The 27339-nt window shown below is 49.3% G+C and overlaps 1 protein-coding gene across 3 annotated transcripts in view; it reads right to left on the bottom strand.

The window, feature by feature from the left end:
• Nucleotides 1-26620, bottom strand: part of MROH1 (maestro heat like repeat family member 1) — a gene marked incomplete at its 3' end in the record, with an annotated part of 84094 nt that extends 57474 nt beyond the window's left edge. For all 3 annotated transcript variants that reach the window (XM_080693628.1, XM_080693630.1, XM_080693629.1), the window contains exons 1-10: nt 26556-26620; nt 21174-21319; nt 9698-9829; nt 9128-9290; nt 8840-8938; nt 6726-6877; nt 6082-6222; nt 5662-5754; nt 2046-2124; nt 817-930 (exon numbers count right to left, since the gene is read on the bottom strand). In XM_080693628.1, the coding sequence (XP_080549754.1) occupies nt 817-930; nt 2046-2124; nt 5662-5754; nt 6082-6222; nt 6726-6877; nt 8840-8938; nt 9128-9290; nt 9698-9829; nt 21174-21319; nt 26556-26577 (1141 nt within the window). In that variant the 5' untranslated portion in view covers nt 26578-26620. The remainder of the gene's footprint in view (nt 1-816; nt 931-2045; nt 2125-5661; nt 5755-6081; nt 6223-6725; nt 6878-8839; nt 8939-9127; nt 9291-9697; nt 9830-21173; nt 21320-26555) is intronic.
• Nucleotides 26621-27339: the final 719 nt, after the last annotated feature.

Raw genomic sequence — 27339 nt, forward strand, 5'->3', positions numbered from 1 at the left:
TTAAAGAATTCAAAGCAAGCCGGGCGTGGTGGTGCACGCTTGTAATCCCCATGTTTGGGAGGTGGAGACAGGAGGATCGCGCAGGTTCAAAGCCAGCCTCTCTGGCTTAAGAGACCCTGTTTCCAAATAAAAATATAAAATAGGACTGGGAGTGTAGCTCAGAGGTATAAGGGTTTCCAGGAACCCCAGTACCACCAAAAAAAAAAAAAAAAAGAAAAATGAAAAAAAAAAAAAAAAAGATTTCAAAGCAAGCCAGGCATGGTGGTGCACACTTGTAATCCCAGCATTTGAGAGGCTGAGACAGGAGGATTGCAGTTCGTGGACAGTCTCAGCTTCTTAGTGAGGCCCTTTGCAACTCAGTGAGACCCTGTTTCAAATAAAGAGTTAAAAAAAGGGCAGGGGATGTAGTTCGGAGGTAGAATGCTCCTGGGTTCCATCCCCAGTACAGAAAGAAAGAAAGAAAGAAAGAAAGAAAGAAAGAAACGGATGGATGGAGAGACGGAAGAAAGAAAGAATGAATATAAAATAGGATTAGGCGTGTCGGCTCAAAGGTAGAATAACCCTGGGTTCCATCGCCAATACAGGAAAAAAAAAAAAAAAAGCAAAGCAAAGGCTGAGCTTGGTGGTGGGCACCAGTCCTAGGTACATGGGAGACTGTGGTGCTCAGGGCCAGCCTGAACAACAGAGGGAGACCCCATCTCCTGAATAAAAGAACCCAAAGCACGATGTTACCTTTTATCTAAAAGAGGAGCGATTACCTTTCCCGACACTGGCCATGGCATGGGCAGCCCACCTGTAGGTGCTGAGGGTACTCACCCGCCGAGTTGATGATGTGCCTCAGGATCTGCAGGGTGCCCACGCGAAGCCGTTCACTGCTGGTGTCTAGCCTGGGCAGCAGGAAGGCCAGAAGGCGATCGGGGGAGCAGCAGGCTAGAAAACAACATGTGCATCAGGCCCCCCCACTTTTTGTGATACTGGGGATTGAACCCAGGGGCATTCTACCTCTGAGCTACACCCCCAGCCCTATTTTTTATTCTTTATTTTGAAACAGGGTCTCACTGAATTGCAAAGGTCCTCACCAATTAGCTGAGGCTGTCCATGAACTATGATCCTCCTGTCTCAGCCTCCCAAATGCTGGGATTACAAGCATGTGCCACCACGCCCAGCTTTTAGGCCCCATTTCTAATGGTGTCTCCTCTGCTCCTCGCCCCAAGCCTGTGCCTCTGGCTCCTTTGACTTTATCATCTTGCACCCAAGGCTCTCATTAGCAAGGAGGAACAGACTTCTTAGGGACAGTGGGAAGCTGGAACCCCATGACCAGCTTTACCCGATGGCCTTCTGTGCCTCTGGGAAGGGACGAAGCGTACCTCCTCCAGGGGAGGAGGAAGCCCATGGGTCAGTATCACCCAGAGGACACCAGGATGCCCATGCTCGGATCAGCCTCTCAAGCTTGTGGGGAGCCCACAAGGGGACCCTTAGTCCCATTTCTCACCTCGGAGCCAATCTGCAGCTGAGGGAGAAACTCTCAAGCACTCAGACCCCAGCCTGCATGGGGCTAGGGCAGCCTTAGCCTGTAGCTTGGACCTCTCGGCACTGTCCATGGGAATTCCTGAAATCACCTCGGCAGGTTCTTTCCTCTTTGTGAGCCAGCGTCTTCTACATAAAGGTGAGCCTAGGTACCCAGAGACTACCAGCACCAGTGGGGGTCATGCCAGTAGATGGCTCCTCTAGCTGGGGTCAGGTAAGACCAGACAGATGGCTAGGCTGAGCAGCCACATGCTGACCAAGGCCAGAACAAGGGGTACCAAGGAGCAGGCCAGGGGCAAGAAGCGGGGACAGAGTGTGCAGACTGTGAGGTGGAAGCCTCTGGAAGGATGGGCAGGGCCGTAACACACCTGCATGGAGACAGCGACTGGGGCCAGGCCCTGGATGAGGCCTCCAAGGCTCAGACAGGCAGAGAGAGGCCCTCACAAGCCACACCTGGCACTACCTCCTCTGCACGCAGGTGGGTGATGGGCCCGTGCAGAGGACAGCGCCCCACTTACCCAGCACAGTGAAGCAGCGCAGCACCTCCTTCTGGCTGCTCATTACTACGGGGCTCGAGGACTCCACAGGCACACAGATCTGCTTCAGGGAACAGGACAGAGGTTCACAGAACAGCGCCTGCTGCCACCCTGGGGCCCAGTTGACTAGAAAGACATGTGCTCCCTGAAGTCACTACTGGTGCAGAAAATGCTAATGTTTCCAACTGAGATTTGTTCTAAGATTCTTTTTTGTGCAATGCTAGGGATTGAACTCATAACCTCTAGCACGCTAAGTAAACACTCTTCCCACTGAGCCGCTCCCCAGCCTGCTGTTAATTTTTGCAGGGTGGGTCAATAAGTGGCCAACCTTCTGAACCTCTTGCTAGTTCTGAAAGTCTGTGCAAGCCAAGCGTGGTGGCACAGGCGTGTAACCCCAGCATTTGGGAGGCTGAGACAGGAGGATTGCAGTTCACTGACAGCCTCAGCTACTTAGTGAGGCCCTTTGCAACTCAGTGAGACCCTGTTTCAAAATAAAGAAAAAAAAAAAAATAGGGCTGGGGGTGTAGCCCAGCCCTATTTTTATTTTTATTTTTATTTTTTTATTTTTTTGGTGGTACTGGGGGTGGAACCCAGAGGCTTTCTACCTCCGGGCTATCCTCCCAGACCTTTTTTATATTTTATTTGGAAACAGGATCTCACTAAGTTGCTGGAATCCTCACTGAGTAGCTGAGGCTGGCTTCGAACGCGGGCGATCCTCCTGTCTCAGCCTCCCAAGTGCAGGGATTATAAGCATGCGCCACCACGCCCGGCTCAAAAAAAATTTTAAACAAGTCTGTGCAGTGAGTCCATATCACTTTTCTAGGTAAGTGACTCAAGCATCCATAAACAAGCATGTGCCGACTGCTTATTCAAGACAGGAGCTAGCCTAGATGCTGAGGCCAGCACGGCAGAAGCCAACAAGCACACAAGGAGGCGAGTGCTGTGGGAAACAGAGCAAGGCCAACCCAGTAAATAGAAAGATATCGTTGAGAGCTTCTTCTGCCTCCACTGAAGGTAGGTGGTATCTTCCTGTATTCTACCACTGTGATGCTGCATGTGCACCCGCGGCCGCTCGGGGCTGAGCCACGCTGCTCACCAAGCCCGACGCGTGAGGGCTTCCGACAGGTACAGTGCCAGACTCAGTCAGCTGCTTCCGTTAGCAAGATGCTCATGCCCATCCCTCAGTTTCCCCGTGTGGCTCTGGTTTGAAATGAAGACCAACCCCAGAATGACCTAGGCATTCAAGATCATTTTCTGGTTACCCAAACAACTTTTTATTTTTTGTGTGCGTGGCACTGGGAATTAAACCCAAGGGTATTTACCTCTGGGCTATACCTCCAGCCCTATTTTGTTTTTATTTTGAAACTGTCTCACTAAGTTAATGAGAGTCTCACTACTTGCTGAGGCTATCCCTGAACCTGTGATCCTCCTGTCTCAACCTCCTAAGAACTGTAATTAAAGGTGTGTACCATAATGCACAGCTTCCCAACAACTTAAATAGAACAGAAATTGTTTCTCAAAGGTAGAAGCCAAGCTGGGAATGGTGGCCATGCCTGTAATCCCAGTATTTGAGACTGAGACAGAAGGATGGCAGGTTCAAGGCCAGCCTCAGCAACTTAGTGACACTGTTTCAAAATAAAATAGTGATAGGTGTAGCCGGGTGTGGTGGCGCACACTTGTAATCCAGCATCCGGGAGGCTGAGACCAGAGGATCGCGGTTCGCAGACAGCCTCAGCTACTTAGTGAGGCCCTCTGCAACTTAGTGAGACCCGGTTTCAAAATAAAAAATAAAAAATAGGGCTGGGGGTGACCTCTGAGCTATACCCCTTGCCCTATTTTTTATTCTTTATTTTGAAACAGGGTCTCACTGAGTTGCAAAGGGCCTCACAAAGAAGCTGAGGCTGGCTATGAACCTGTCATCCTCCTGTCTCAGCAACGCACATACTGGGATTACAAGCATGCATCACCATGCCTGGCTTGGGGCCTAGTTTTAAGAAGGGCTTAGGTTAGCTGGGGGTGGTGGCACACACTTGTAGTCCCAGTGCTTGGGAGGCTGGACAAGAGGATCACACAGGTTTGGAGCCAGCCTCAGCTACTTAGTGAAACCCTGTTTCCAAATAAAGTATAAAATAGGTCTGGAAGTATAGCCCAGAGGTAGAAAGGCCCCTGGGTTCCACCCCCAGTACCACCCCCCCAAAAAAAAATAGAAGGTCTTGGGTTACCTTTCCATCCCATTGGTTATTCAAGTTCTCTATTCTCCTATAACTTTTAACATTTTTTTTGTGTGTGTGGTACTTGGGGTTCCTGGAAGCCCTTCTACCTCCGGGCTACACTCCCAGACCTATTTTATATTTTTATTTGGAAAAAGGGTCTCTTAAGCCAGCACGGCTGGCTTTGAACCAGTGTGATCCTCCTGTCTCCGCCTCCCAAGTGCGAGATTAACTTTAACATTTAAAATTTTTCTTGAATCTACCTACCCATCTCATAGGATTTATTTTTTTTTTTAATTTATTTATGGTACTGGGGATGGAATGCAGGAGCATTTCTACCTCCAATCTACACTGTCAGCCTTTGTTACTTTTGTTTGGAAGCAGGATCTCACTAAGCTGCTGAGTCTCACTATTTGCTCTAGCTGCCCTCAAACTTGCAATCCTCCCCTCCACCTCCCAAGTACTGAGATTACAGGTGTGCGCCACCATGCCTGGATGCACGGTTTTTATTTATTTATTTATTTTTTTTGTGTGTGTGTGTGGTACTGGGGTTCCTGGAAACCTTCGGGCTACACTCCCAGGCCTATTTTATATATTTTTAAATTTGGAAACAGGTTTTTTTTTTTTTTTTTTTTTTTTTTTTTGGTGGTACTGGGGTTCCTGGAAGCCCTTCTTCCTCCGGGCTACACTCCCAGACCTATTTTATATTTTTGAAACAGGGTCTCTTACGCCAGCAGGGCTGGCTTCGAACCAGCACGATCCTCCTGCCTCCGCCTTCCAAGCGCGGGGATTACAAGCGTGCACCACCACACCTGGCTGGACTCATGGTTTTTATGTTGTCCACACATAATAGCTCACAATACACACATTACTCTTATTACCTCTACTGTAGCCCTCACGCCTTCTCATCTCAGGACCAAGGTGCTGGCCAGGTGGAGCCGCCCATGCCAGTCTGGGCGGAGACAGAGCAAGGAAGGGAAGCCCACTGCTTCTTTCAGTCTCAAGGTCTGCCCTGGTCCTGCTGCCTTCCTGCCCCTTTCTTTTTTGCCAACCACTGGATCCCAGGTGGCCTCCATACACTGCATCCAGCAGCCATTTTGGGCCTCCCCTTGGAGCACCTCCTCCAACAGAGAAGACCCCGGCCTTGCCACCTCCCTGTACCCCCGGCCCCCTCTGCCTCTCCCTCACCTCTGTGCTCCCCGGCAGCCATGCTGACCTCCAAGCTGGCCCTGGCACCACACCCTGCCCTGCTGACTGCCCACCCCTGCCACTTCCTGCTGGGCCTTCGATGTCACCTGCATGTGCCATCACTGGGCAGGAATCAGGTGAGTCCTTGTCACTGAGAGCCCATTCATATGGCCCTTGGCCCCCAACAGCACCCAACCCACCTGAGTGTACAGGGCAGCCAGGAGGGCGTCCAGCTGAACCTCCAGGGTGCGGCTGCCCACGCTCACAGCTGCCTCGAGGATCTGGCCCAGGCTCTGCTCAGGGCAAAAAGACAGGGTTTCGGTCCACCTCTGGCACCCAAGTGTGAAGCCTCCAGGCCACAGGAAGAGGTCCTGAGGGCATGACCCTACCTGGGAGCTCAAATGAGAAAGCTTTCCCTCTAGAACTCAGGGGCGGGTGGTGTGGGCAAGTGGGTTCCCAAGTAAGAAGTGGCGCAGCAGGCGGGAAAGCAGGTACCCAGTTCCCATCCAGTGCAGAGCAGTGGGTCCCTCCCTCCCAACACCACTGGATGCTCTCAGGCTACCATGTCGGGTCTGATCTGCAGGTTTTCTGGGGGAAATGTTCCCTCCCGCCTCAGACACCTTGGACACTTGGAAGGACTCTGCGTGCTTCTTGTAGAGGCCGAGGACTCCAGGCAGGAGCTTGGGGAGCTGCTCTTCGAGCTTCTCGCTGGGCAGCAGGTGGCTCATGGGCCCCAGTGCTGCCACCACAGCAAGCCGGAGCTAAGGAAACAGGCAGACTGTCCAGCTACGCAAGACAGAGCCATTCCCAAGAGGAAACACAAAGGCACCAAGGGGTCCCAGTAGGGCTGGGAGCAAGCCAGTGGCGGCAGGCCACAGTGCAGCTAGGCAGTGGCCGTGGCAAGGGGCAGATGGTGGCCAGGTTGGAGGCAGGTGAGAGCAGGCAGTGCTGGAGCCCAGGGAGGGAGGGAGTCAGAGCCAGCAGGCCCACGGACACCAGGCCTCCCTCAGGGCCAAGCATCCCAGTCACAGGCATGCAGACCTGCGAGTGAAACATTGCAGGTATGGTAGCCTGTGGGTGAGAACCCCACCATCTTGGGCACCAGCCCCAGGCAGGGCTCCTGGCAGAGGGGAGCACCTGGAAGCAGGTGCCCATGGAGACAATGGGCCCCCATCCGAGCTGGCAGGAGAGCAGGGCCTGTGCTGAGCCTGGGCTGGGAGGCAGCGGTCAGGCCCAGCCCAGCTCCTGGGCGCTGCAGCTGTACCTTGGCATCTCGGCTCTGCAACCAGTGGTGGAAAAGCACGTCATAGGCGCCACAGATGTCAGTGGCAAAAGTGTCCTTCCTGACCGTGGGGTCCGGGGCTTGGTCCAGGTTGGCTAGATACTCCAGGGTGCTCTCGCTGAAGTGCTGCAGGGCTGTGATAGCCCCTAGTGAGCAGCTGCAGACAGGGCCTGCACCAGGTCCCCACTGCTGCCTGTGGAAATCCTGAAACAGCCTGTACAACACCCACCCCAGCACCCTGGCCAAGTGGAAACCCCAGGACTATGCTGGATGAGCAGAGTCCTCCCAGTTCATGTCCTTCCAGGAGCCCCAGACTGTGACCTGATCTGAAAATAGGTGGATGCAGGTGTAACTACTGACATGAGGTCACAGTAGAGTAGGGAGGGCCCAAGAGCAAAGATGAGACACAGAGGCAGACCAAGCAGAAGACAGCAGAGACCGGAAGAGGAGTCTTTCGGCTGCTCCTGGTCCGTTCACCTTTCTGGGGGCCGATTCCTGAAATACTGCCCATGGTCTCGCCTACACACCCTTCCTTCTTTCTACATTCTCCACAATTTTGCATTCTGGCGATATTTCCTGGGGGGGTTCCTCAATATTTTTGGGGGGTCTGAGGGTGGAACCCAGGGGTATTCTATCTCTGAGCTACACCCTCTGCCCTATTTTTTATTCTTTATTTTGAAACAGGGTCTCACTGAGTTGCAGAGGGCCTCACTAAGTAGCTGAGGCTGTCCATGAACTTCGATCCTCCTGTGTCAGCCTCCCGAGTGCTGGGATTACAAGCGTGCCCACCACACCCGGCTCTCAATTTTCTTTTTCAATCTCTGTGATATTCTCCATTTTTCTGACCATATCTTTAATTCCTAAAAGCTAAGGGTTTAATCTTTGAATATAGCTTCTTTGTGGTGACAGGCTCATGTTTCACAAATACATTCTCTCCTCTCATCTTCCTGGGGATGTTAATCAGGGGTCTTCCCACCTGCTTCAGCATCAAAGACACTAACAGGGCAGGAACTGGAGGGTGTAGGGTGTGTCAGCCCACAGGCCAGAAAGCAGGCACTTCCCTGGAGAGCCACCAGGAGGCAGCGGCCGGTGCTCAGCATACAGAGGGGCTCCTCTGCTGAGATAACCTCTACAGCCACTGCCTGGGGGAGCCTTCCACGCCACCATGTCCTCAGGGTCTGCACCCAAGGTCCACATCCAATGCATGCTGGCCCTGTCATAAACCCACGTTCAACCTAAACTAGGTCAAGCAGGATTTCTAACCTTTCAATCCAGGGTCCCAGGCAGGAAGGGGCCTGTGAGAGGAAGGCCCCTCAGAAGGAGGCATGAGGGAGGCAGGGCCAGGAGAGAGGGAAGTACAAGGGCTCTGCCACCAACAGCAGGAGCAAAGACACAGGAACAGAGGCCGAGGCCCAAAGCATGGCCGACCCCTTCACCCAACACCTCACCACACCAAACATTCCCACCCTGCCCCCCAGGGGAGAGGCAGGACCCTTCTAACATCCCCACCTGAGACAGGAAGGGGAAGGGCCCCATCGCGGGAAGGCCAGATGCACTCCCACCCTGCCAAGCACCTCAACCAGCAGCTCTGCTGTCCTGGGAATGCAAGGAAGCCCAAAGCATGGCTGTGAGGGCAGTGTGGGTCTCAAATGCTCAAATTCTAGCAGAAGGCCTTCACCCTGCAGCCCTGCTCAGCTGAGATAACAGGCTGCCCTGCAACCTGCCATGGACCCACCAGGCACACAGGCTGCAGACTAGGCTAGAGGGTGCGGCCCCTCCCCACCAGCCTTCTAAGACACCCGTGAGTGGCCACTGGCAGCTAAGAACACAACAATGTGGGCACAAGTGGAAGGTGTGCTTTGAGAAGGTCTCTCCCATCCCGAGGCCTACCCAGAACTTGAAGGACCTGCAGTGAGGGCCCCAGAAGCAGAAAAGCGACAAGAAGGTGGAGACCACATCTGCAGATGCTCTTCTTGGCGGGGGCTCAGCCAAGAGGGACACTTCTGTGCCTCATGGCTGCCTGGACCCACCAAAACAAGTACCCCTGGTTCACAGCCCCCTGAAAGAGGCCCTGAGACAGAAGCGAAATGTCTTACCACCACAGAACACCACTCGCATCGCATCCTGCTTGGCCATGCCCAGCATGGGCAGCATGGTGCTCAAGACAGATGGCAGGAAGGGGACCATGCCAAACACTGCAAAAGAGGGCCTGTCAGGTGGCTGTGGCCCAGCCCCCTCCTCACCCTCCTCAGACCGTGAGAGGCAGAGGAACCCCACTCACAAGGCCTTGAGGCCTGCAGGCCACACCCCTGGCCCTAGGTGAACCCGGAGGCCCTCAGGTCTATCCAGGGACACAGAGGGGCCCAGGCAAAGCTGGCACCTACCGTTGGACACCGAGAGGCTGGCAAGCGTCTGCAGCACAGCACAGTGCGGCAGGATCCCAGGCTGGAACCTGCTGAGCACCTCCTCCATCACCCGGTTGATGAACTGCTTCCCCACAGCCACCAGGACGCTGCTTGCTGCCTGCTGCCAATCGCAGTCTAGTTCCTGTGCCCCAAGGAGTCATGAGACAGTCTTCCCAGGAGGCATGAGCAAGCAAGAATTCTGCCCTGGTGGCAGCTGGCCATGAACAGCCACTGGTTTGTCCCCAGGGAGCACAGGTCAGAGACCTCAGAGTGCAAGCCTCCTCCAGGGACCCTCAGCCTAGCAGGGAAGCAGCAGAGCAGGGTGAGAGGGCAGGCTTGCCTTGAGAGGAGCTGCTCCAGCACTGTGGGCAGAGCCCTGAGCACGAGCACTCTGCCCTCAGCTTCAGTGTCGCCCCAGGAGGGTGTGCAGGGCCTCACCAGCCCAGAGCCAGCCAGATGCAGAGCTCCGCCTGACACCCTTGTACAGAGCCCTGGCAAAGGAGTTTCCTTCCCACGGCAGGATGGAACCTGCCAGGTGGACGCCCATACCTTTGTCCTGGTCATCTCACTGGAGGCTAGGAGGATGACGATGCTGGCGGTATCCTTGTCTAGTTCGTGGATGCGACTGCACAGAACTGCCTCCATGGCCCTCAGGACCAGTGCACGATAGGGATGCGCCAGCTGAGGAGAGAAGTCACCAGGCAAAGCCCGGAGGTGAGCTGGGCACTCTGGAACTTTGCACAATCTCTGCAGGGACTAAATCAAACAAGGTCACACTTACCCAGACACAGAGGATCACACCCCATTGTCTTGAGCCCTCAGAACTACTGAGTGCCCGCATATCCTCAAAGGGCCGAGGAGAACCACCTGCCCGACATAAGGGACAAGCAGGACACCAGTGGCTTCTGCAGGGTCTCCTCATCAGGAGAAGCTATGGAGGCCCCTCCATTCTCCTACCGGGGTCTCCGAGGTCCGCAGATGAGAGGCCCTCCTTTCTTCCTCTCTCTCTGCAACCAGGCCTGTGCTTGCCCTCCACGAGGCCACATACATGCACGAGGCAGACGTCACCACCACTGCCACCCAGCACCTCCTTCCCGCAATCCCTCGCCTTCTCCACTGCCCTGGGCCCTGCTGGCTCTGCCTCCTGGGTCAGCCCTCCACAGGCTTGCCATCCAACTCCCTCCTCCACCCTGGCAGTTCTCGATCATCCCTACTGCAACTAAGAACACCAAAGACACAGCTCCCCCAACCCCATGCTGGAAGGATGGGGCCAGCAGAATCACAGCAGGATGGCCTGCCAAGGCTCCAAGAAAAGGGCCCTGGTAGCTGGACACAGAGGTACATGCCTGTAACCCCAGTACTTGGAAGGCTGACAGGAGGATCGCAGGGTCAAACCTCCTGGATACCACCTGACATCTTGCCCATGGCCACGTGGGGGGGACATGCTGTTTGCTGGCAGACACATCAGCTACGTTCCATGTAGGAATAGTGGGACAACTCAGTAGCTCAGTGGAGAAAGCCACTCGTGACCCCCATGTCCCCTGCTGCTGGGGGCAGAGATGGTTTGCTCACTGCCACCATCTGTACACATCACCCCGGAGCCCACAGGGGTAGGATTTTTGTTCCTGGAAACATTGTGGATCCTAACAGCTCTGAGGACAACAGCAGCTAACAAGGACCTTTGGTTTTCCATGGAAGAGCTTCTGCCTTGGTCTTTGATTTTTTTTTAGCACAAGAGCTCCCATCTGTGAGTGTTGTTCCTCCACCACTGAAGTGAAGGCCCCCCTGGGCAGGGGGTCTTGGTGGGCAAGGGGGCAGTCCAGCAGCCCACTGGCTCAGCCTGCTGCTGCCACTTTTCTTTCTTATACAGCCTGGGCAGGCAGCCTGATATTTCAATTCTAATTTAGAGCTGGGTGTGGTAGCACACACCTATAATCCCAGTTCTTGGGAGGCTGAGACAGGAGGATCATAGGTTCAAGGACAGCTTCCACAACTTAATGAGATTCTATTTCAAAATAAAAGGATAGGTGCTGGGGCCAGCGAGACTGGGATCGGAGCCTGCCGCGAGGAAGGCCGATGCTGGGGCCTCCGAGGCCTGGATCAGAGCCTGCTGAGGGGTTAGGCCGGTGCCGGGGCCACTGGCCGGCATCGGAGCCTTCCGGGAGGCAAGGCCACTACTGAGGCCTCCGAGGCCTAGATCGGAGCCTGCCGAGGGGTTAGGCCAATGCCGGGGCCATCGGCTAATATCAGAGCCTGCCGTGAGGCAAGGCCTGTGCTGGGGCTTCCGAGGCCGGGATCGGAGCCAGCTGAGGGGTTAGGCCAGTGTCAGGGCCAGCGAGGCCAGAACCGGGGCCTCCCATGAGGCAAGGCCACTGCTTGAGCCAGCGAGGTCTGATCAGTCCACTGGGTAGCCAGGCCACAACTGGGGCCGTCAAGAGTGGGATCAGTATTTGCAACGCGGCATGCACAGAGAAATATCGCAGAAAATTAAAACCAGATGCTTCCCTTAATCAGCAATAACTAGGAGGAAAGGGGCAACAGGAAATGGTCGAGCTATAGAAAGGGCCCTATAGTGAAGCAATTAAGGTGACCAATCAGAGGGTATGGAATAGGGGAGGATGGAGCCTCTTTAAAAAGCAGGAGGCACATAAACATATGTATCAAAGTTAATCACCAAACAAGCATGGGATTGAGGGAGGGGGAGGGAATGGGATGGGGGCTGGATGAGGGCTGATTGGATGATGTGTGCTTGTATATCCTCTCAAGTCTTATATTCCAATGTGATGTATGATTACAATGCACCAATAAAAATAAATTTAAAAAGCCAGGCGTGGTGGCGCACGCTTGTAATCCCCGCGCTTGGGAGGCAGAGACAGAAGGATCGCGCAGGTTCGAAGCCAGCCGCGCGCGCTGGCTTAGGAGACCCTGTTTCCAAACAAAAATGTAAAAGTAGGTCTGGGAGTGTAGCCCGGAGGTGGAAGGGCTTCCAGGAACCCCAGTACCACCAAAAAAAAAAATTAATAATAATAAAATAAAATAAAATAAATTAAAAAAAATAAAATAAAAGGATAAAGCATGGCTGGGGGTATAGCTCAGTGGTATAATGCTCCTGGGTTCCATCCTCAGTACTATAGTAAAATAAAATAAAAGCTCTAACTTAGAGCTTACAATGGTGGCACATGCCTGTACTTCCAGTTCTTAGGAGGCCAAACAGGAGGATAGCAGGTTTTAGGCCAGCCTCAGCAACTCAACAAGACTTATTTCAAAATAAAAAGTAAGCCAGCTGTGGTGGCACACACCTGTAATCCCAGTACTTGGGAGTCTGAGATAGATGATCATAGATTCGAGGACAGTCTCAGTAAGTAGTGAGACACTTATTAACCTAATGAGACCCTATGTCAAAAATTAAAAAAAAAAAAAAGCCAGGCATGGTGGCGCACGTTTGTAATCCCAGCATTCGGGAGGCTGAGACCAGAGGATCGCGGTTCACAGACAGCCTCAGCTACTTAGTGAGGCCCTCTGCAACTCAGTGAGACCAGGTTTCAAAATAAAGAATAAAAAATAGGACAGGGAAGCCGGGAGTGGTGGCACACACTTGTAATCCCCGTACTTGGGAGGCAGAGACAGGAGGATTGAGCAGGTTCGAACCCAGCCTACCTGGCTTAAGAGACCCTGCTTACAAATAAAAATATAAAATAGGTCTGGGAGTGTAACCTGGAGGTAGAAGGATTCCATTCCCAGTACCACCAAAAAAAATAAATAAATAAACAAACAAATTAATTAATTAATTAATAATAGGGCTAGAGGTATAGCTTGGAGGTAGAATGCCACTGGATTCAATCTCTAAGTGCCATAAATAATAAAAATGAATAAAAAATAATAAGGGCCAGAGCCAGGCATGGTCGCATATGCTTTATAATCCCACTACTTGGGAGGCTGAGACAGAAGGATTGCAAGGTTTGTGGCCAGCCTCAGCTATTTAGTGAAGCCCTCCACAACTTAGTAGGACTCTGTCTCAAAACAAAGACTGAAAAATAGGTCTAAGGGTGTAGCTTGGAGATAAAATGCCCCTGGGTTCTATCCCCAGTACCACAATAACAATGAGGACGATGACGACAATGACAGCTGATGTGGTGGCGCACCCTTGTAATTGTAGTACTTGGGAGGCTGAGACAGGAGGATCACAGGTTCAAAGGCAGTCTCAGTAACTTAGTGAAGCCCTCCACAACTTAGTGAGACCCTGTTTCAAATTAATGAATAAAAGGCCGGGCATGTGGTGCACGCTTGTAATCCCAGCATTTGGGAGGCTAAAATAGGAGGATTGCAGTTCATGGACAGCCTCAGCTAATTAGTGAAGCCCTCCATGACTTAGTGAGAACCTGTTTTAAAAGAAAGGCTAAGTGGGGCGTGGTGGCACACACTTATAAACCCCGCATTTGGAGGCTGAGACAAGAGGATCGCACAGGTTCGAAGCCAGCCTTAGCTATTTAGTGAGACTCTCAGCAACTTAGTGAGATCCTGTTTCCAAATAAAATGTAAAATAGGGCCGGGAAGATGGCAACCAAGAAAAGCGGGGTTTAAGAGCCCCGTTAACAACTAATCTCCATTACCACAAAATCAGCGCCTTTCATAGGCAGAAAACACCATCACCAGAGAAACAAAAAAATCACCAGGCTCCAGAGAGAAAGCGGACTGAGAACAGAGCTCAGAGCCACAGAGGAGATACACTGGCCTCACGCCCGAGGACGCAGCAGCAGCGCTATACTGCCGGCGGCAGCGGCGACTTCACCAGACGGCTACAGCAAGCCGAGGTGAGCCGCTGCAGAACAGCCAGGCAGGATTTCTCGCCGAGGTAAAATCTAAAGCTCCCAGTGGCTGAGCTCAGCACACGCTGCAGGGATTCAGAGTGAAAATCAAAACCAAGAAGAAATACTCCAGCCTCACGGCCGAGGGCGTAGCAACGGCGCCATATTGCCACCGGCGGCAGCAGCAGAGAATTCACCGAATCCAGTACAGCTACATCTGCGTACTCAAGAACAGTGAGTCAAATTGCGGGCCACAGAGGAGAAATCCCAGTACTGTACTCCCTGGGACTTGACCCAGTGGGGGAGGGGCAGTGGCAGAGATATCACACCATAGGAGAACGTGCAACCTGGCACCCCCCACAGTCTAAAGCAGCCTCTATCGACTCTCTGGGTCGGAGACTCTGTGATACAACCCAGTAAAGGATTAGTGGGGTCTGAGATACTACTGACTCGAGATCCAGAGCACCTTAAGTGAAGTCATAGTGACCCAAGTGAAGAACCCAGAGAAGGCACAAACTTCCTAAATCATGGGAAAGAGGAATAATACTGGAGCAATGAATGCCCACAATCCCACAACATCAGAACCCGATAAAACAGAAAATCAGAGATTTCTAGAAGATCAAATCAGGAAAATAACTGTAGAAATAATAGAGGTGCTTCGAAAAGAACTCAGAGAGAGCCAAAAAGAGATAAAGGATGCAATTAATGAAGTAAAGGCCTCAATTCAAAGCACAAACAACCGATTAGACCACATGGAGAATAGAATCTCGCTCTTAGAAGATGATCATTCCAAAAATGAACGCATAGTTTCTAATCTAGGAAAAAATATCCGACAGCAGGAATCTGACATTGAAGAAATATGGGCCCATTTTAAGACAATTAACCTAAGAATAATTGGAATAGAGGAGGGAAAAGAAAGTGAAACCAAAGGGATCAACAATCTCTTCAAGTAAGTAATAGCAGAAAATTTTCCAAACATAGAGCAAGAGGTCGATATGCAGGTCCAGGAAACTTATAGAACTCCCTTTAGACAGGATCGGAGAAGAGGATCCCCACGCCACATAATTGTCAAAATGACCAATATGGATGCCAAGCAGAGAATCTTAAAGGCAACAAAAACAAAGGGCCAAGTGACATTCAGAGGCAAACCAATTAGAATCACTCCAGACTTCCCAAACCAAGTCATGAGAGCCAGAAGGGCTTGGAGTAACATATTCCAAACTCTGAAAGAAAACAACTTCCAGCCAAAAATTTCCTACCCAGCAAAACTTTCTATCAAATTAGATGGAGAAATAAGAAGCTTCCATGACAAACAGAAACTGAAGGAATTTATGTCTTCAAAACCAGCACTAGAGAAAATACTCAAAGAGATTAACTACAAAGAAGAAATAGGTAACACACACCAGAACCAGAGAAACAAGAGTTTCCATCCAACAGACAACTAAGACTGGTTATCTGTGGAGATTCATTATTTATGTTAGTCTTTTACCTATCTCTAAATTGTATTGTTTGCTTTTATTGTTGTTAATTTTTAGGATTTCTAGTTGGAATATTAATATACCTTCAGATATAGCATTTGGAAATATTTTATCCCATTCTATCAGTAACTGTTAACTGTTTACATTGTCTTTGGATATACAATATATTTTTTATTTTTTTAGGGAGTTTGTATACTCTTCTGTTGCCTGTGCCATTGAAATCATATCTAAGAAATCACTGCCAATTTCAATGTTGTGAGGTTTTATGACCCAGATTTTCTCCTAAAAGTTTATAGTCTTAAGATTTATATTTAGGTCTTTTATCTATTTTGAGTTAATATTTGTATATGGGATTAGGTAAGGGTCCAACTTTATTCTTTTCCATGTAATTATTATGTTTCAACAATATTTAGTTAAAAGATTATTATTTCCACCACCAAATGTTCGTGGAAACCTTGTCAAAAATAACTTGACAATATAGGGAAGAATTTAGCTCTAGGCTTTTATTTAACTCCAATGGTTTATATATCTGCCTTTAGAATAGTACTACACTGTTTCAATTATTGTAGCTTTATATGGTTTGAAATCAGAAAATATATATCTTCTAGCTTTGTTCTTTTTCAAGATCGTTTTGGGTATCTAGAGTCCATTTTCCATATTAGGATAGATTTTTTTTTCTGAAAAATAAATATATAAATATATGATAGTTTCAGGCCGGGCGTGGTGGCGCACGCTTGTAATCCCCGCGCTTGGGAGGCAGAGACAGGAGGATCGCGCAGGTTCGAAGCCAGCCGCGCGCGCTGGCTTAGGAGACCCTGTTTCCAAATAAAAATGTAAAAAGAGGTCTGGGAGTGTAGCCCAGAGGTAGAAGGGCTTCCAGGAACCCCAGTACCACCAAAATAATAATAATAATAATAATAATAAATAAATAAATAAATAAATAAATAAATAAATAAAATATATGATAGTTTCACCTAAAAAAAATAGAAAAAAAATATTCTCTGGTAAGAAAGAAAGTAAAAAGAAATATTGAAATGTTATCTTTAAGTCATCAAAAGCTTGGTATCAGACAAATGAAACTGTTATGTGAGATTATCATTTTTAATTTTGGATAAATTGCTATAATACTAGATGTCAACCACTAAGCCAAGCATGGGAGGGAGGGATGGGGAGAGAATGGGGTGGGGTTCGGGTGGGGGCTGACTGGGCGATGTGTGCATGTATGTCTACAAAAGTCTGTATCCCACTATGATGTATGAATACAGTGCACCAATAAAAAAATAAAAATTAAAAATATATATATATATCAAATAGGTTTAGGATTATAGCCTGGAGGTAGAAAGCCTCTGGGTTCCACCCACAGTACCACCAAAAAAAAAAAAAAAAAGAAAGGATAAAAAATAGGGCTGGAGGTATAGCTTAGAAGTAGAATGCCCCTGGGTTTCATCCCCAGTGCTGGGGAAAAAAAAGGAGGGCTAGAGGTGTAGCTCAGATGTAGAATGCCCCTGGGTTCAATCCTTAATACACACACACACACAATATATACACACACACACACACACACACACACACACATAAATATATCTTTTTTTTGGGGGGGTTGCTTTTTTGGGGTGGCACTGGGGTTCCTGGAAGCCCTTCTACCTCTGGGCTACACTCCCAGACCTATTTTTACATTTTTTTAAAAATTTGGAAACAGGGTCTCCTAAGCCAGCGCGTGCGGCTGGCTTCGAACCTGTGCGATATTCCTGTCTCTGCCTCCCAAGTGTGGGGATTACAAGCATGTGCCACCACGCCTGGCTATATATATCTTTTATAGATGTATATACTATATATATTTTTATATATAAGATATATTTTTTCATTTTTTTTTAGAACTGGGGATTGATATATAACAAAAAAAAAAAAAGGCTGGGAGTACAGCTCAGAGATAGATTGCCCCTGGGCTCAATCTCTAGTACCAAATAAATAAATTCTAACCCTGGTGTGGTGGCCTACCTTTTAATTCCAGTACTTGGGAAGCTGAGACAGGAGGATCACAGGTTCAAAGCCAGCCTCAGCAACTTGTGAGGCTCTCAGTAACTTAGTAAGACTTTGTTTCCAAATAAGAAAATAAAAAGGGTTGGGAGCCGGGCGTGGTTGCGCACGCTTGTAATCCCAGCATTCGGGAGGCTGAGACCTGGAGGATCGCGGTTCGCCGACGGCCTCAGCTACTTAGTAAGGCCCTCTGCAACTCAGTGAGACCCGGTTTCAAAATAAAGAATAAAAAAATAGGGCAGGGGGTATAGCTCAGAGGTCAAATGCCCCTGGGTTCCATCCCCAGACCCACACACACAAAAAAGGGTTGGGGGTGTATCTCAGAGGTAGAATGCCCCTGAGTTCATACCTCAGTACCACAAAAAAGAAAAAATTTCAAAATAGATAATAACTTTCTACTCTTGAGGAATGTTGCCTTAGCCAGCACACCTGCATGGGGTGATAACTTTCTTTAGAGATCGAGGGAATTTAGGGGAAGAATAAAAAGCTAATATGAATTGGTTACTTTACTTATCAAGAGTATCACAAAAACTGGGTATGGTGGTACATACTAGTAGTATCAGTACTTGGGAGGCTGAGGCAGGAGGATTGATGGTTCAAAGCCAGCCTCAACAATTTAGCAAGACTCTCACCAATTTAATAAGACCCTATTCTGCCGAGACAACCTGCTTTCTCTCGGCATCTGCGTGAAGACCTCCCATGCAGCTAACTGGCAAAAAAAAAAGCCCCGAGAGAGGGTGTCGTCTCTGGCCAAAGTACTCCCCCACTTTTAGATATTCTTTCATAACTATTATTCTTTTGGTAATGATTCTTTTAACTCTCCACACGAATTGCTCCGGTGGTGTAAGATCAGGACTGTGAGAGAAACTGAGTCCGTGGAAAATAAACTTTCTGGTAATTTGTCTAAGCCTTTAAACGTCCTCGGCTTTGTTCAAATGGTAATAAAATCTAGTTAGAATTTAGATGCAGTGGCAGCATTCCAATCAGTAATTACAAACGCAGATTTCCCCTCTATCTCTGACCTTCATCCTAATCACTAACTTACAACAAAAGCCCTAGAGGGGAGGCAACCCGGTGCCTCTATTTACCCCTCTCTTTGTGATCCTGCCTAGATACGGGAAGACAAACGTTGGGTGTGACATCAAAGCAACCTAGTTTATGAGCAGCTAATACTGCCCAATACAATAGAGCTGAAGGCTAGGAAGATTCTTGACCTTTACACCCAGTATGAGCGCTGCCCGAGACAGGTAGGCGCCACGTGGCTAAGAAATGAACATGTCAGAACAAAGGACAGATATAATAAATGTGTAAAAGAAAAGAAATATGGTGAGAATAAGAAAGCATTTTTGTATGAAGAGGAGCTTATCCTAAGATTGTCCCAAATGGGAAAGAAAGGAATTAGAAAGACTAAAAGCAGGTTGCAGAAGGATTGTGGTGTGGAAATGGATTATTTAAAGAGGAATGGGCTTCTAATAAGCCTATCGTTTGAGGAAAAGTGTTCAGCAGCTAAGGAAGTACATCTGACAACTAAATCTAAAAACTTCATAGTATTTTTTGGTGTTTATCTGCCAAACTGTGTTGTGAGTTTGCTTAAGCTTTCAGATTTTAGAAGGCAAGGCGGATGACACCTGGGAGAACTCCATCACATTCACCTGGATCACCACATCTCCCCATGCCTGCCATATGGACTAAGCCCTAAAGATGGAAAGTTCCAAAAAAGTTAAAGATTCCATGAGAGGCCTCCAAGCCCTGGGCGTGCCGTGTCTTCTGGAATTTGCCCTTTGGAACCACTGTCTGCAAGATCCGGAGCTAATCCCTTGAATGCCGGACTAGTTTTTTTTTACCTTTGTTTACATGTTATTCACTATTGTTTTGCAGTGATTGCACTCCCCTCTTTTTTCTTACTATTAACCTCACTGGTGAAGGGTATAAATTTTCTGGGTTCTTGTAATAAAGTGTCAATAGCTCAAGAAGCTTTTGTCCATGTCAGATTCTTTCCAGAAGCGCCATAAATAGGAACTTAAAGAAATTTATTTCCTAGAGGGGAAAGAATCGCTGCAGATAAGCAGCTGCAGAATGGCACCCGAATCCTCGCCCATCTTTTCTGAGATAATTCGATCCCGAGTGGACTCATGGCCATTCCAATTGAGCAGTCTGCGGCACTATTCCAAATAAAAAATAAGCCGAGTATGGTGGCACACACCCCAAGACGGAGTCTGTTTGCCCTGTGCTGGACCTCGGCCAGTGTATCCATGCCCAGCAGGTCTAAAGTTGTGAGCCAGCACCACAGGGCAGCAGAGCTGCGCCCTCACCCCTCACTCTGGCAACTTCCTCAGATAGCTGGGTCCCCTCTGTCCCACACGAAGACGTCAGTGTGCCACATCCACAGAGCAGGAAAGGCCTGGCACTATCATGGTACATCGGCCCTCAGAGAATGAAGCACCAGCCTTGGTTAAAGCCCAAAACGGAGCCCACGGCGACACTGCTGTAGTGCAAGGAGGGCAGCTCGGGGACCAGCCTGTGGACCAGTGCGGAGCAGCCAACCTCCTGATGCGATCCCTGGCTCCTCGCAGCAGAGGGCCACGCGCAGCAGGGAGGGAGAGGCCCTCCGTCAGCAACTGAGCCCTGCATATTAGGCAGTTCTCTTTCAAAACAGGACTGTTTCCCAGGAGATGACAGTCAACATGAGAGAGAAAACACACTGTATACAGGTCCCTTTTCACACATCAAAACATCAAACAAAACAAAGAGTAATGGTCTTCGAAGACTACAAAACCACACACTGGGGAAACACAAAAGAGGAAACCAGTTCAAATAGTAGAGCCAACATGTTAGTGGTCACAGAGCACCACCACCGAGGCGCGGGCCACGGAGAGTCCATCACGTCCGGCGGGCCAGGGCCAGACACCCTTGCGAGGCCGAAGCCAGACCCTGGACTCTGAAGTTCTGGCAAGTCAGCCCCTTTTGCAGGAGGGACGGGACATTCTGGCCCTGCAAGAGAAGGCCCTGTCCCCTCCTGGGGGTGGAGGACAGGTGAGCTGGCAGCCCCCACACCTAGACCCACTCTTCAAGCCAAGGTGGAACCCTGGGGACCCTCTCAAGCCCTCCCCCACTGGACACCCAGAGCTGATGAGACTCAGAAACAACCTTCCTCCCCTCAGCTGAGCAGAAAGAGCCAACAAGGTTCCACTCGAAGAGTAAAAGGAGACAGCAAATGGCCTCTGCCCATGAGTGCTGACCACTGCAATGATGGCTCGGTCTATGAGTGGGACCACCCTGGGGGGATTAAGCCACACTCCAGTGCAAAAAAAAAACAACAGTCACTGTCCTGAAATATCTCACTTCAAAGACGCTCAGACAGGAGCCAGGTGGCGCACACTATAATTCCAGTACCTGGGAGGCTGGGAAAGGAGGATCGAAGATTCAAAGCCAGCCTCAGCAACTTAGTGAGGCTCTCAGCAACCTAGTGAGACCCTGTTTCCAAATAAATAAAATGGGGCCTCCAGCTATATGAGTATAGCTTGGAGGTAGAATGGCACTGTATTCAACCCTCAGTAACCCCCCCCCCAAAAAAAGCAGCTTAGACAGGCACTTCCTGCCGGCACCCTCACTGGCGCCTGACTCGCTGCTCCTGCTGGCCATCTCCTTCCAAACCAGTCAGCCCAGAGAGGGTGCTCTGGACATCCCATCACAAGGGGAGCATACCTTGTCATGCTGCCGCAGGTACTCCTCACAGGCGCGGAGCGTCTCCTTTGGCCGCGCCTCCCCGAGCGAGCGCAGAGCGCTGCAGACCTGCTCCTGCACCACCGGCTCCTTGTCAGTGACGGCGTCCAGCAGGGTGAAGGACAGCTCTGCAGTAGCGACCCCATTGAGTGTGAGTATGTGCAGACCCCAAGGCCTCCCTGTCATGCCACACTGGCCCATGGACTCAGCAGCAGGAGCCAGAACAGCCCAGCACCGGCACCAGCCTTAAGCTTCAGGATGCAGTGGGCCTGGCACAATGGCCGTTCCTGCTGGCCCTGACCACACTGACCTGCACTGCCTCTCACCTAGACACCTCTCCCTCACATACGCTCCACCCCATTTCCCCGCCTGTGCCGTCACAGAGCTAAAGCACCAAGCAGATGGGCGGCAAGGCTCCAGTGGGCACCTGCTGAGAAGCAGCCAGCCTGCGCCCTGAGACCTGCAGCTTAGCCCATGGGCCAAAAGCTAGAGAGGACAGGGCCCACCTCCGGGGCATGTATGGGGCTGCCTTAGGCCTACCCCAGGGCGTGGACTCCCACAAGGTCACCGGCTCACTCATGGTTGGTCAGCCAGACCTGCCATGCTCCACAAAAAAATGTGCACAGAAACCTTGAACACAAGACCTCTTCAAGAAGTTTCACTGAGCCAGGCATGGGGGCGCATGTTTGTAATCCCAGCATTTGGGAGGCTGAGGCCAGAGGATTCCATTCATGGCCACCCTCAGCTATTTATAGAGGCTCTCGCAACTTAGTGAGACTGTTTCAAAACAAAAAATAGGGCTGGGGTACAGCTCAGAGGTAGACTGCCCTGGGGTTCAATCCTCAGTGTCGCAAAAAAAAAAAAAAGATTTTCTCTGAGGGTTCAGCCCTGGGACAGGCGTGGATCCTCCATGAATCAACTCCTACACAGCCTGCCTGCATAGGTAGGCGCTGAGCAGAGACAATGGCAGTGAGCAAGGGATGAAGGAATAAAGCCAAGCCCCTGTCCCTAACACTGCCGCAAAGGGCCAGACATGAATCGAGGAATCAGCAAAGAAACAGTGTTCCACAGGCAAGGACAGCCTCACCAGACCCTGTGCGCGGGAAAGGGCAGGCCAGGCCTCAGATATGTGCTGGCCTGTCTCCTCACCTCCATCCCCACAGGTTCTCCGGCTGGGCTGGGGAGCTGCAGGCCCCCTGCTCCACCAGCACCACACTCAGCATCCACACAGCTGATGAGGATACCCTAGGAAGCAGCAGCCATGGCAACGGGACAGACAGGCATCAGAGTGTGACTCAGCTTTCACTCTGGTGAGGGATTCTTTCCTAAGCAGGAAGCTGGACTTTTAACAATCCTCCACTTCCAAAGTTCAACAGTTAACCATGATCTAAGCGTGCTATTACACACCTGGAATGCCAGCACCTAGGAGGCTGAGACGAGAGGACGGCAAGTTTGAGAATAGTCTTAGCAAAGTAGTGAGACTCTCAGCAACCTAGTAAGACTCTTTTCGAAAACAAAAAATAAAATAGTGTTGGGGGGCTGGGCGTGGTGGCGCACGCTTGTAATCCCCGCGCTTGGGAGGCTGAGACAGGAGGATCACGCAGGTTCAAAGCCAGCCTCAGCTGACTTAAGAGACCCTGTTTCCAAATAAAATATAAAAAAGTTCTGGGAGTGTAGCCCGGAGGTAGAAGGCCCTGGGTTCCATCCCCAGTCCCACAAAAAAAAAAAAAAAAAAATAGTGTTGGGGGTATATTTTTGAAGTAGAATGCCCCTGGGTTCAATCCCTACAGGTGTGCTAGCACACATTTGTAATCCCAGTACTTGGGAGGCTGAGACAGGAGGATCACAGGTTTGCAGCAAGCCTCAGTATCTCTTTGAGGCCTTTGGCAACTTAGTGAGACTATTTCAAAATAAAAAATAAGCCGGGCGTGGTGGCGCACGCTTGTAATCCCTGCGCTTGGGAGACAGAGACAGGAGGATCATGCAGGTTCAAAGCCAGCCTCACTGGCTTAAGAGACCATGTTTCCAAATAAAAATATAAAATAGGTCTGGAAGTGTAGCCCGGAGTTAGAAAGGTTCCATCCCCAGTACCACCAAAAAATAAAAAAATAAAATATAAAAAGTAAAAATTGGCTGGGAGTTTAGCTCAGAGGTAGAATGCCTCTGGGTTCAATCTCCAGTACCAAAAAAAAGTTGTGCATGGTGGTGCAGGCTTATAGACATAATACTTGGGAGGCTGAGACAAGAGGACTGCAGGCTGGCAGCCTGCCTCAGCTACTTAGTGACGCCCTCTGCAACTTAGTAAAACCCTGTTTCAAAATAAAGAAAAAAAGCAAGGTGTAGTGGTGCACACTTGTAATCTCAGCATTTGGGAGGCTGAGACAGGAGGATTGCAGTTCAAGGACAGCCTCAGCTACTTAGTGAGGCCCTTCGCAACTCAGTGAGACCCTTCGCAACTCAGTGAGACCCTTTTTCAAAATAAATAAAAAACAGGGCTGGGTGTGTAACTCAGAGATAGAATGCTCCTGGGTTCCATCCCTAGTACCGTAAAAAATTAAAAAATAGCTGGACATGGTGGCACACACAATTAAAAAATAAAGAAAGAAAAGAAAAGAAAAAAAAGCCGGGCGTGGTGGCGCATGCTTGTAATCCCCGCGCTTGGGAGGCAGAGACAGGAGGATCATGCAGGTTCGAAGCCAGCCACGCATGCTGGCTTAGGAGACCCTGTTTCCAAATAAAAATGTAAAATTAGGTGTGGGAGTGTAGCCCGGAAGTAGAAGGGCTTCCGGGAACCCCAGTACCACAAGAAAGAAAGAAAGAAAGAAAGAAAGAAAGAAAGAAAGAAAGAAAGAAAAAGAAAGAAAGAAAGAAAGAAAATGAAGGAAAGAAGGAAAGAAAGAAAGAAAGAAAGAAAGAGAGAGAGAAGGAAGGAAAGAAGGAAAGAAAGAAAGAAAGAAAGAATGAATGAATGAATGAATGGATAGAGCCGGATATAGTGGCGCATGTTTGTAATTCCAGCACTTGGGAGGCTGAGACAGAAGGATCCAGGTTCGTGGCCTCAGCTACTTAGTGAGGCCCTTTGCAACTCAGCGAGACCCTGTTTCAAAATAAAAATATAAAAAATAGGGCTGAGGGTATAGCTTGAAGGTAGAATGCCCCTGAGTTCCATCTCTAGTACTGCAAAAGGAAGAAAAAAAATAGCAGGCATCGTGGTGCACTCTTCTAATCCCATACTTAGGAGGCTAAAACAGAAGATCAAAGGTTTGAGGCCAATCTCAGCTACTTAGCAAGACCTTGTTTCAAAATAAATTAAAAAATAGGTCGGATGTGGTGGTAAATGCCTATAATCCCAGTATTTAGGAGGTTGAGATAGGAGGATCACAAGTTTAAGGCCAGCCTCAACAAGTAGTGAGACTCTCATCAACCTAGTGAGACCCTGTCTCAAACAAAAATTTAAAAGGTAGGGCTAGAGGTGTGGCTCAGAGGTAGAATGTCCTTGGGTTCAGTTCTCAGTACCAGAAAAGAAAAAAAAAAGCTGATGTGTGGTGCACGCTTATAACCCAGTACTTGGGAGACTAAGAAAGGAGGGTAGCAGGTTCCAGGACAGCCTCAGCAACTTGGTGAAACCCTGTTTCAAAATAAAAAGTGCTGGGCTTTTCCCTCTGGACCCCCTCCCCTTTGGGGGAGCTGTTCTCTCTCTCGCAGGTCGTGTTAGCCCTGAGAGAAGGCAGAGTGCAACTGAGGCCACGTGGCTCGGGCTGCTCTCGGGTAGTGACCTGAAGGCCTCTGCTGGACATCAAGGCTGACCAGGGCCCCTAGGGGTGACCCGCACCTCTTTTCTGTCAGATCGTGTGGACTCTGGGAGAAAGTAGTTTGCAGCTGACGGCACTTGGCTCAGGCGACACTCGGGTAGTGACCTAAAGGCAGCTACTGGACACCAGAGACCCGACAGCCCAAGTGGTGTTCTGCCACTTTCTCTATTCCCTTCTGGCAGATCGTGCAGACTCCGGAAGAAAGCAGCCTGCACCTGAAGGCAATTCGGCTTGGGCTACTCTCAAGTATTGTCCTGAAGGCAGCTGCTGGACCTAGAGTTCCAGCCCCTTTGGGGTGTTCAGCCACCTTTCCCCATTCCCTGCTGCTTCCAATAAACCTTTTATTCCCCTTCAAAAAAAAAAAAAAAAGTGCTAAATCGGGCATGGTGGCGCATGCTTGTAATGTAATCCCAGTATTCAGGAGGCTGAAACAGGAGAATCTCAGTTCAAGGACAGCCTCAGCTACTTAGTAAGTGAGGCCCTTTACGCCTCAATCAGACCCTGTTTCAAAATAAAAAATAAGAGAAAAAAAAAGAATAGGACTGGGGGTGCCTCTAGGAGGTAGAATGTCCCTGGGTTCCAACCCAGGTACCAAAAAATAAATTAAAATAAATAAATAAATAAATAAATAAAGTGAGCTGAGCATGGTGGCAAATGCTTATAATCCCAGCATTTGGGAGGCTGAGACAGGAGGATCCGGGTTTGCAGACAGCTTCATCTACTTAAGTGAGGCCCTTTGCAACTAAGAGAGACCCTGTTTCCAAATAAAGAATAAAAAATAGGGCTGAATGTGTAGCTTGGAGGTTGACTGCCCCTGGGTTCCATCCCCAGTACCTCAAAATAAACAAATAAATAAATAAAAAGTGCTGAGCTGGGTGTGGTGGCACACTTTTGTAATCCCAGCTGAGCTAGGAGGATTGCAGTTTGTGGCCAGCCTCAGCTACTTATTGAGGTCCTCTGCAACTTAGTGAGTTCGGTCCTTAGTAAGACACACACACACACACACACACACACACACACACACACACACACACACACGGAGAAAGAGAAACAAGAGCCAGTCGAATCTTGTTTCTCTTTCTCCTTTTTTTTTTTTTTGTGTGTGTGTGTTACTAAGGACTTAACTCAGGGGCACTTTTGCTCTGAGCTATACCTCCAGATCTTTTTATGTTTTGTTTTAAAATAGTCTCACTAGATTGCTGAAAATCTTGCTAAGTTGTTAAGGCTGTCCCCAAACCTGTGCCAGCCTCCCAAGTACTGGGATTTCAGGCATATGCCACCATGCCCAATTTCTTGTTTCTCTTTTAATGAGAACTTGGAGAAAACATGTTTGTTCAACAATCATTCCTGTAGACCATATTTCTGAATGCCACAGGCTTCTGTGTGTCTCAAACTCAACAGGAGCAGGTAAGCTCCATACCGCTGTACGATGCCCAAATGTGCCTAGATTCACACAGCAGGTGCCCAGTAGATGTCCTGAAAGGCCTAGTTCTGCTAACAGCTATCAGGCAGGCAGCTCCCAGGCCACCCACCCTGAGCCTCGTACACTCACTCTTCACGTAGGATTCGGTCATATCTGCGCCTCAGCTTCTGCTGGCTGGTGTGCACATGGAGCGCTTCTCCTCCAGCCTGGAATACAAAACCATGGGAACTAATTCATAAATCTCCATATTAACCAAGATCAAAGGTAGTTACTGTTTTAAGCAAACCAATTTATTTATTTATTATTTTGGGGACTGGGGATTTAACTCAGAAACATTCTACCTCCAAGCTACACCCCTTGTACTATTTTTATTTTAATTAGGAAAAGGGTCTTACTATAGCCAGGCATGGTGGTGCATGCTTGTAATCCAGGCATTTGGGAGGCTGAGATAGGAGGACCGCAGTTTGAGAACAGCCTCAGCTACTTAATGAGGCCTTTTGCAACTCTGTGAGACCCTGTTTCAAAATAAAGATAAAAAAATAGGGCTGAGGGTGTCATTCAGAGGTAGATTACCCCTGGGTTCCATCCCCAGTACTAAAAAAAAAAAAAAAAAAAACAGATCTCACTAGGATGATTCACTACTAGCTGAGGCTGTCCTCAAACATGCAATCCTCCTGTCTCAGCCTTACAAGTACCAGGACTATAAGTATGCACAACCACACCTAGCTAAAACACACAATTTAAGCCAGGCATTGGAGCCAGACGTGGTGGAACACACTTGTAATCCCAGCATTTGGGAGGCTGAGACAGGAGGACTGAGGCTCACGGACAGCTTAGCTAGTTACTGAGGCCCTTTGCAACTGTGTGAGACCCTGTTTCAAGATAAAGAATAAAATATAAATAAATAAATAAA

This window comes from Muscardinus avellanarius, assembly GCF_963383645.1.
Source record: "Muscardinus avellanarius genome assembly, chromosome: 4".
NCBI lineage: Eukaryota > Metazoa > Chordata > Mammalia > Rodentia > Gliridae > Muscardinus > Muscardinus avellanarius.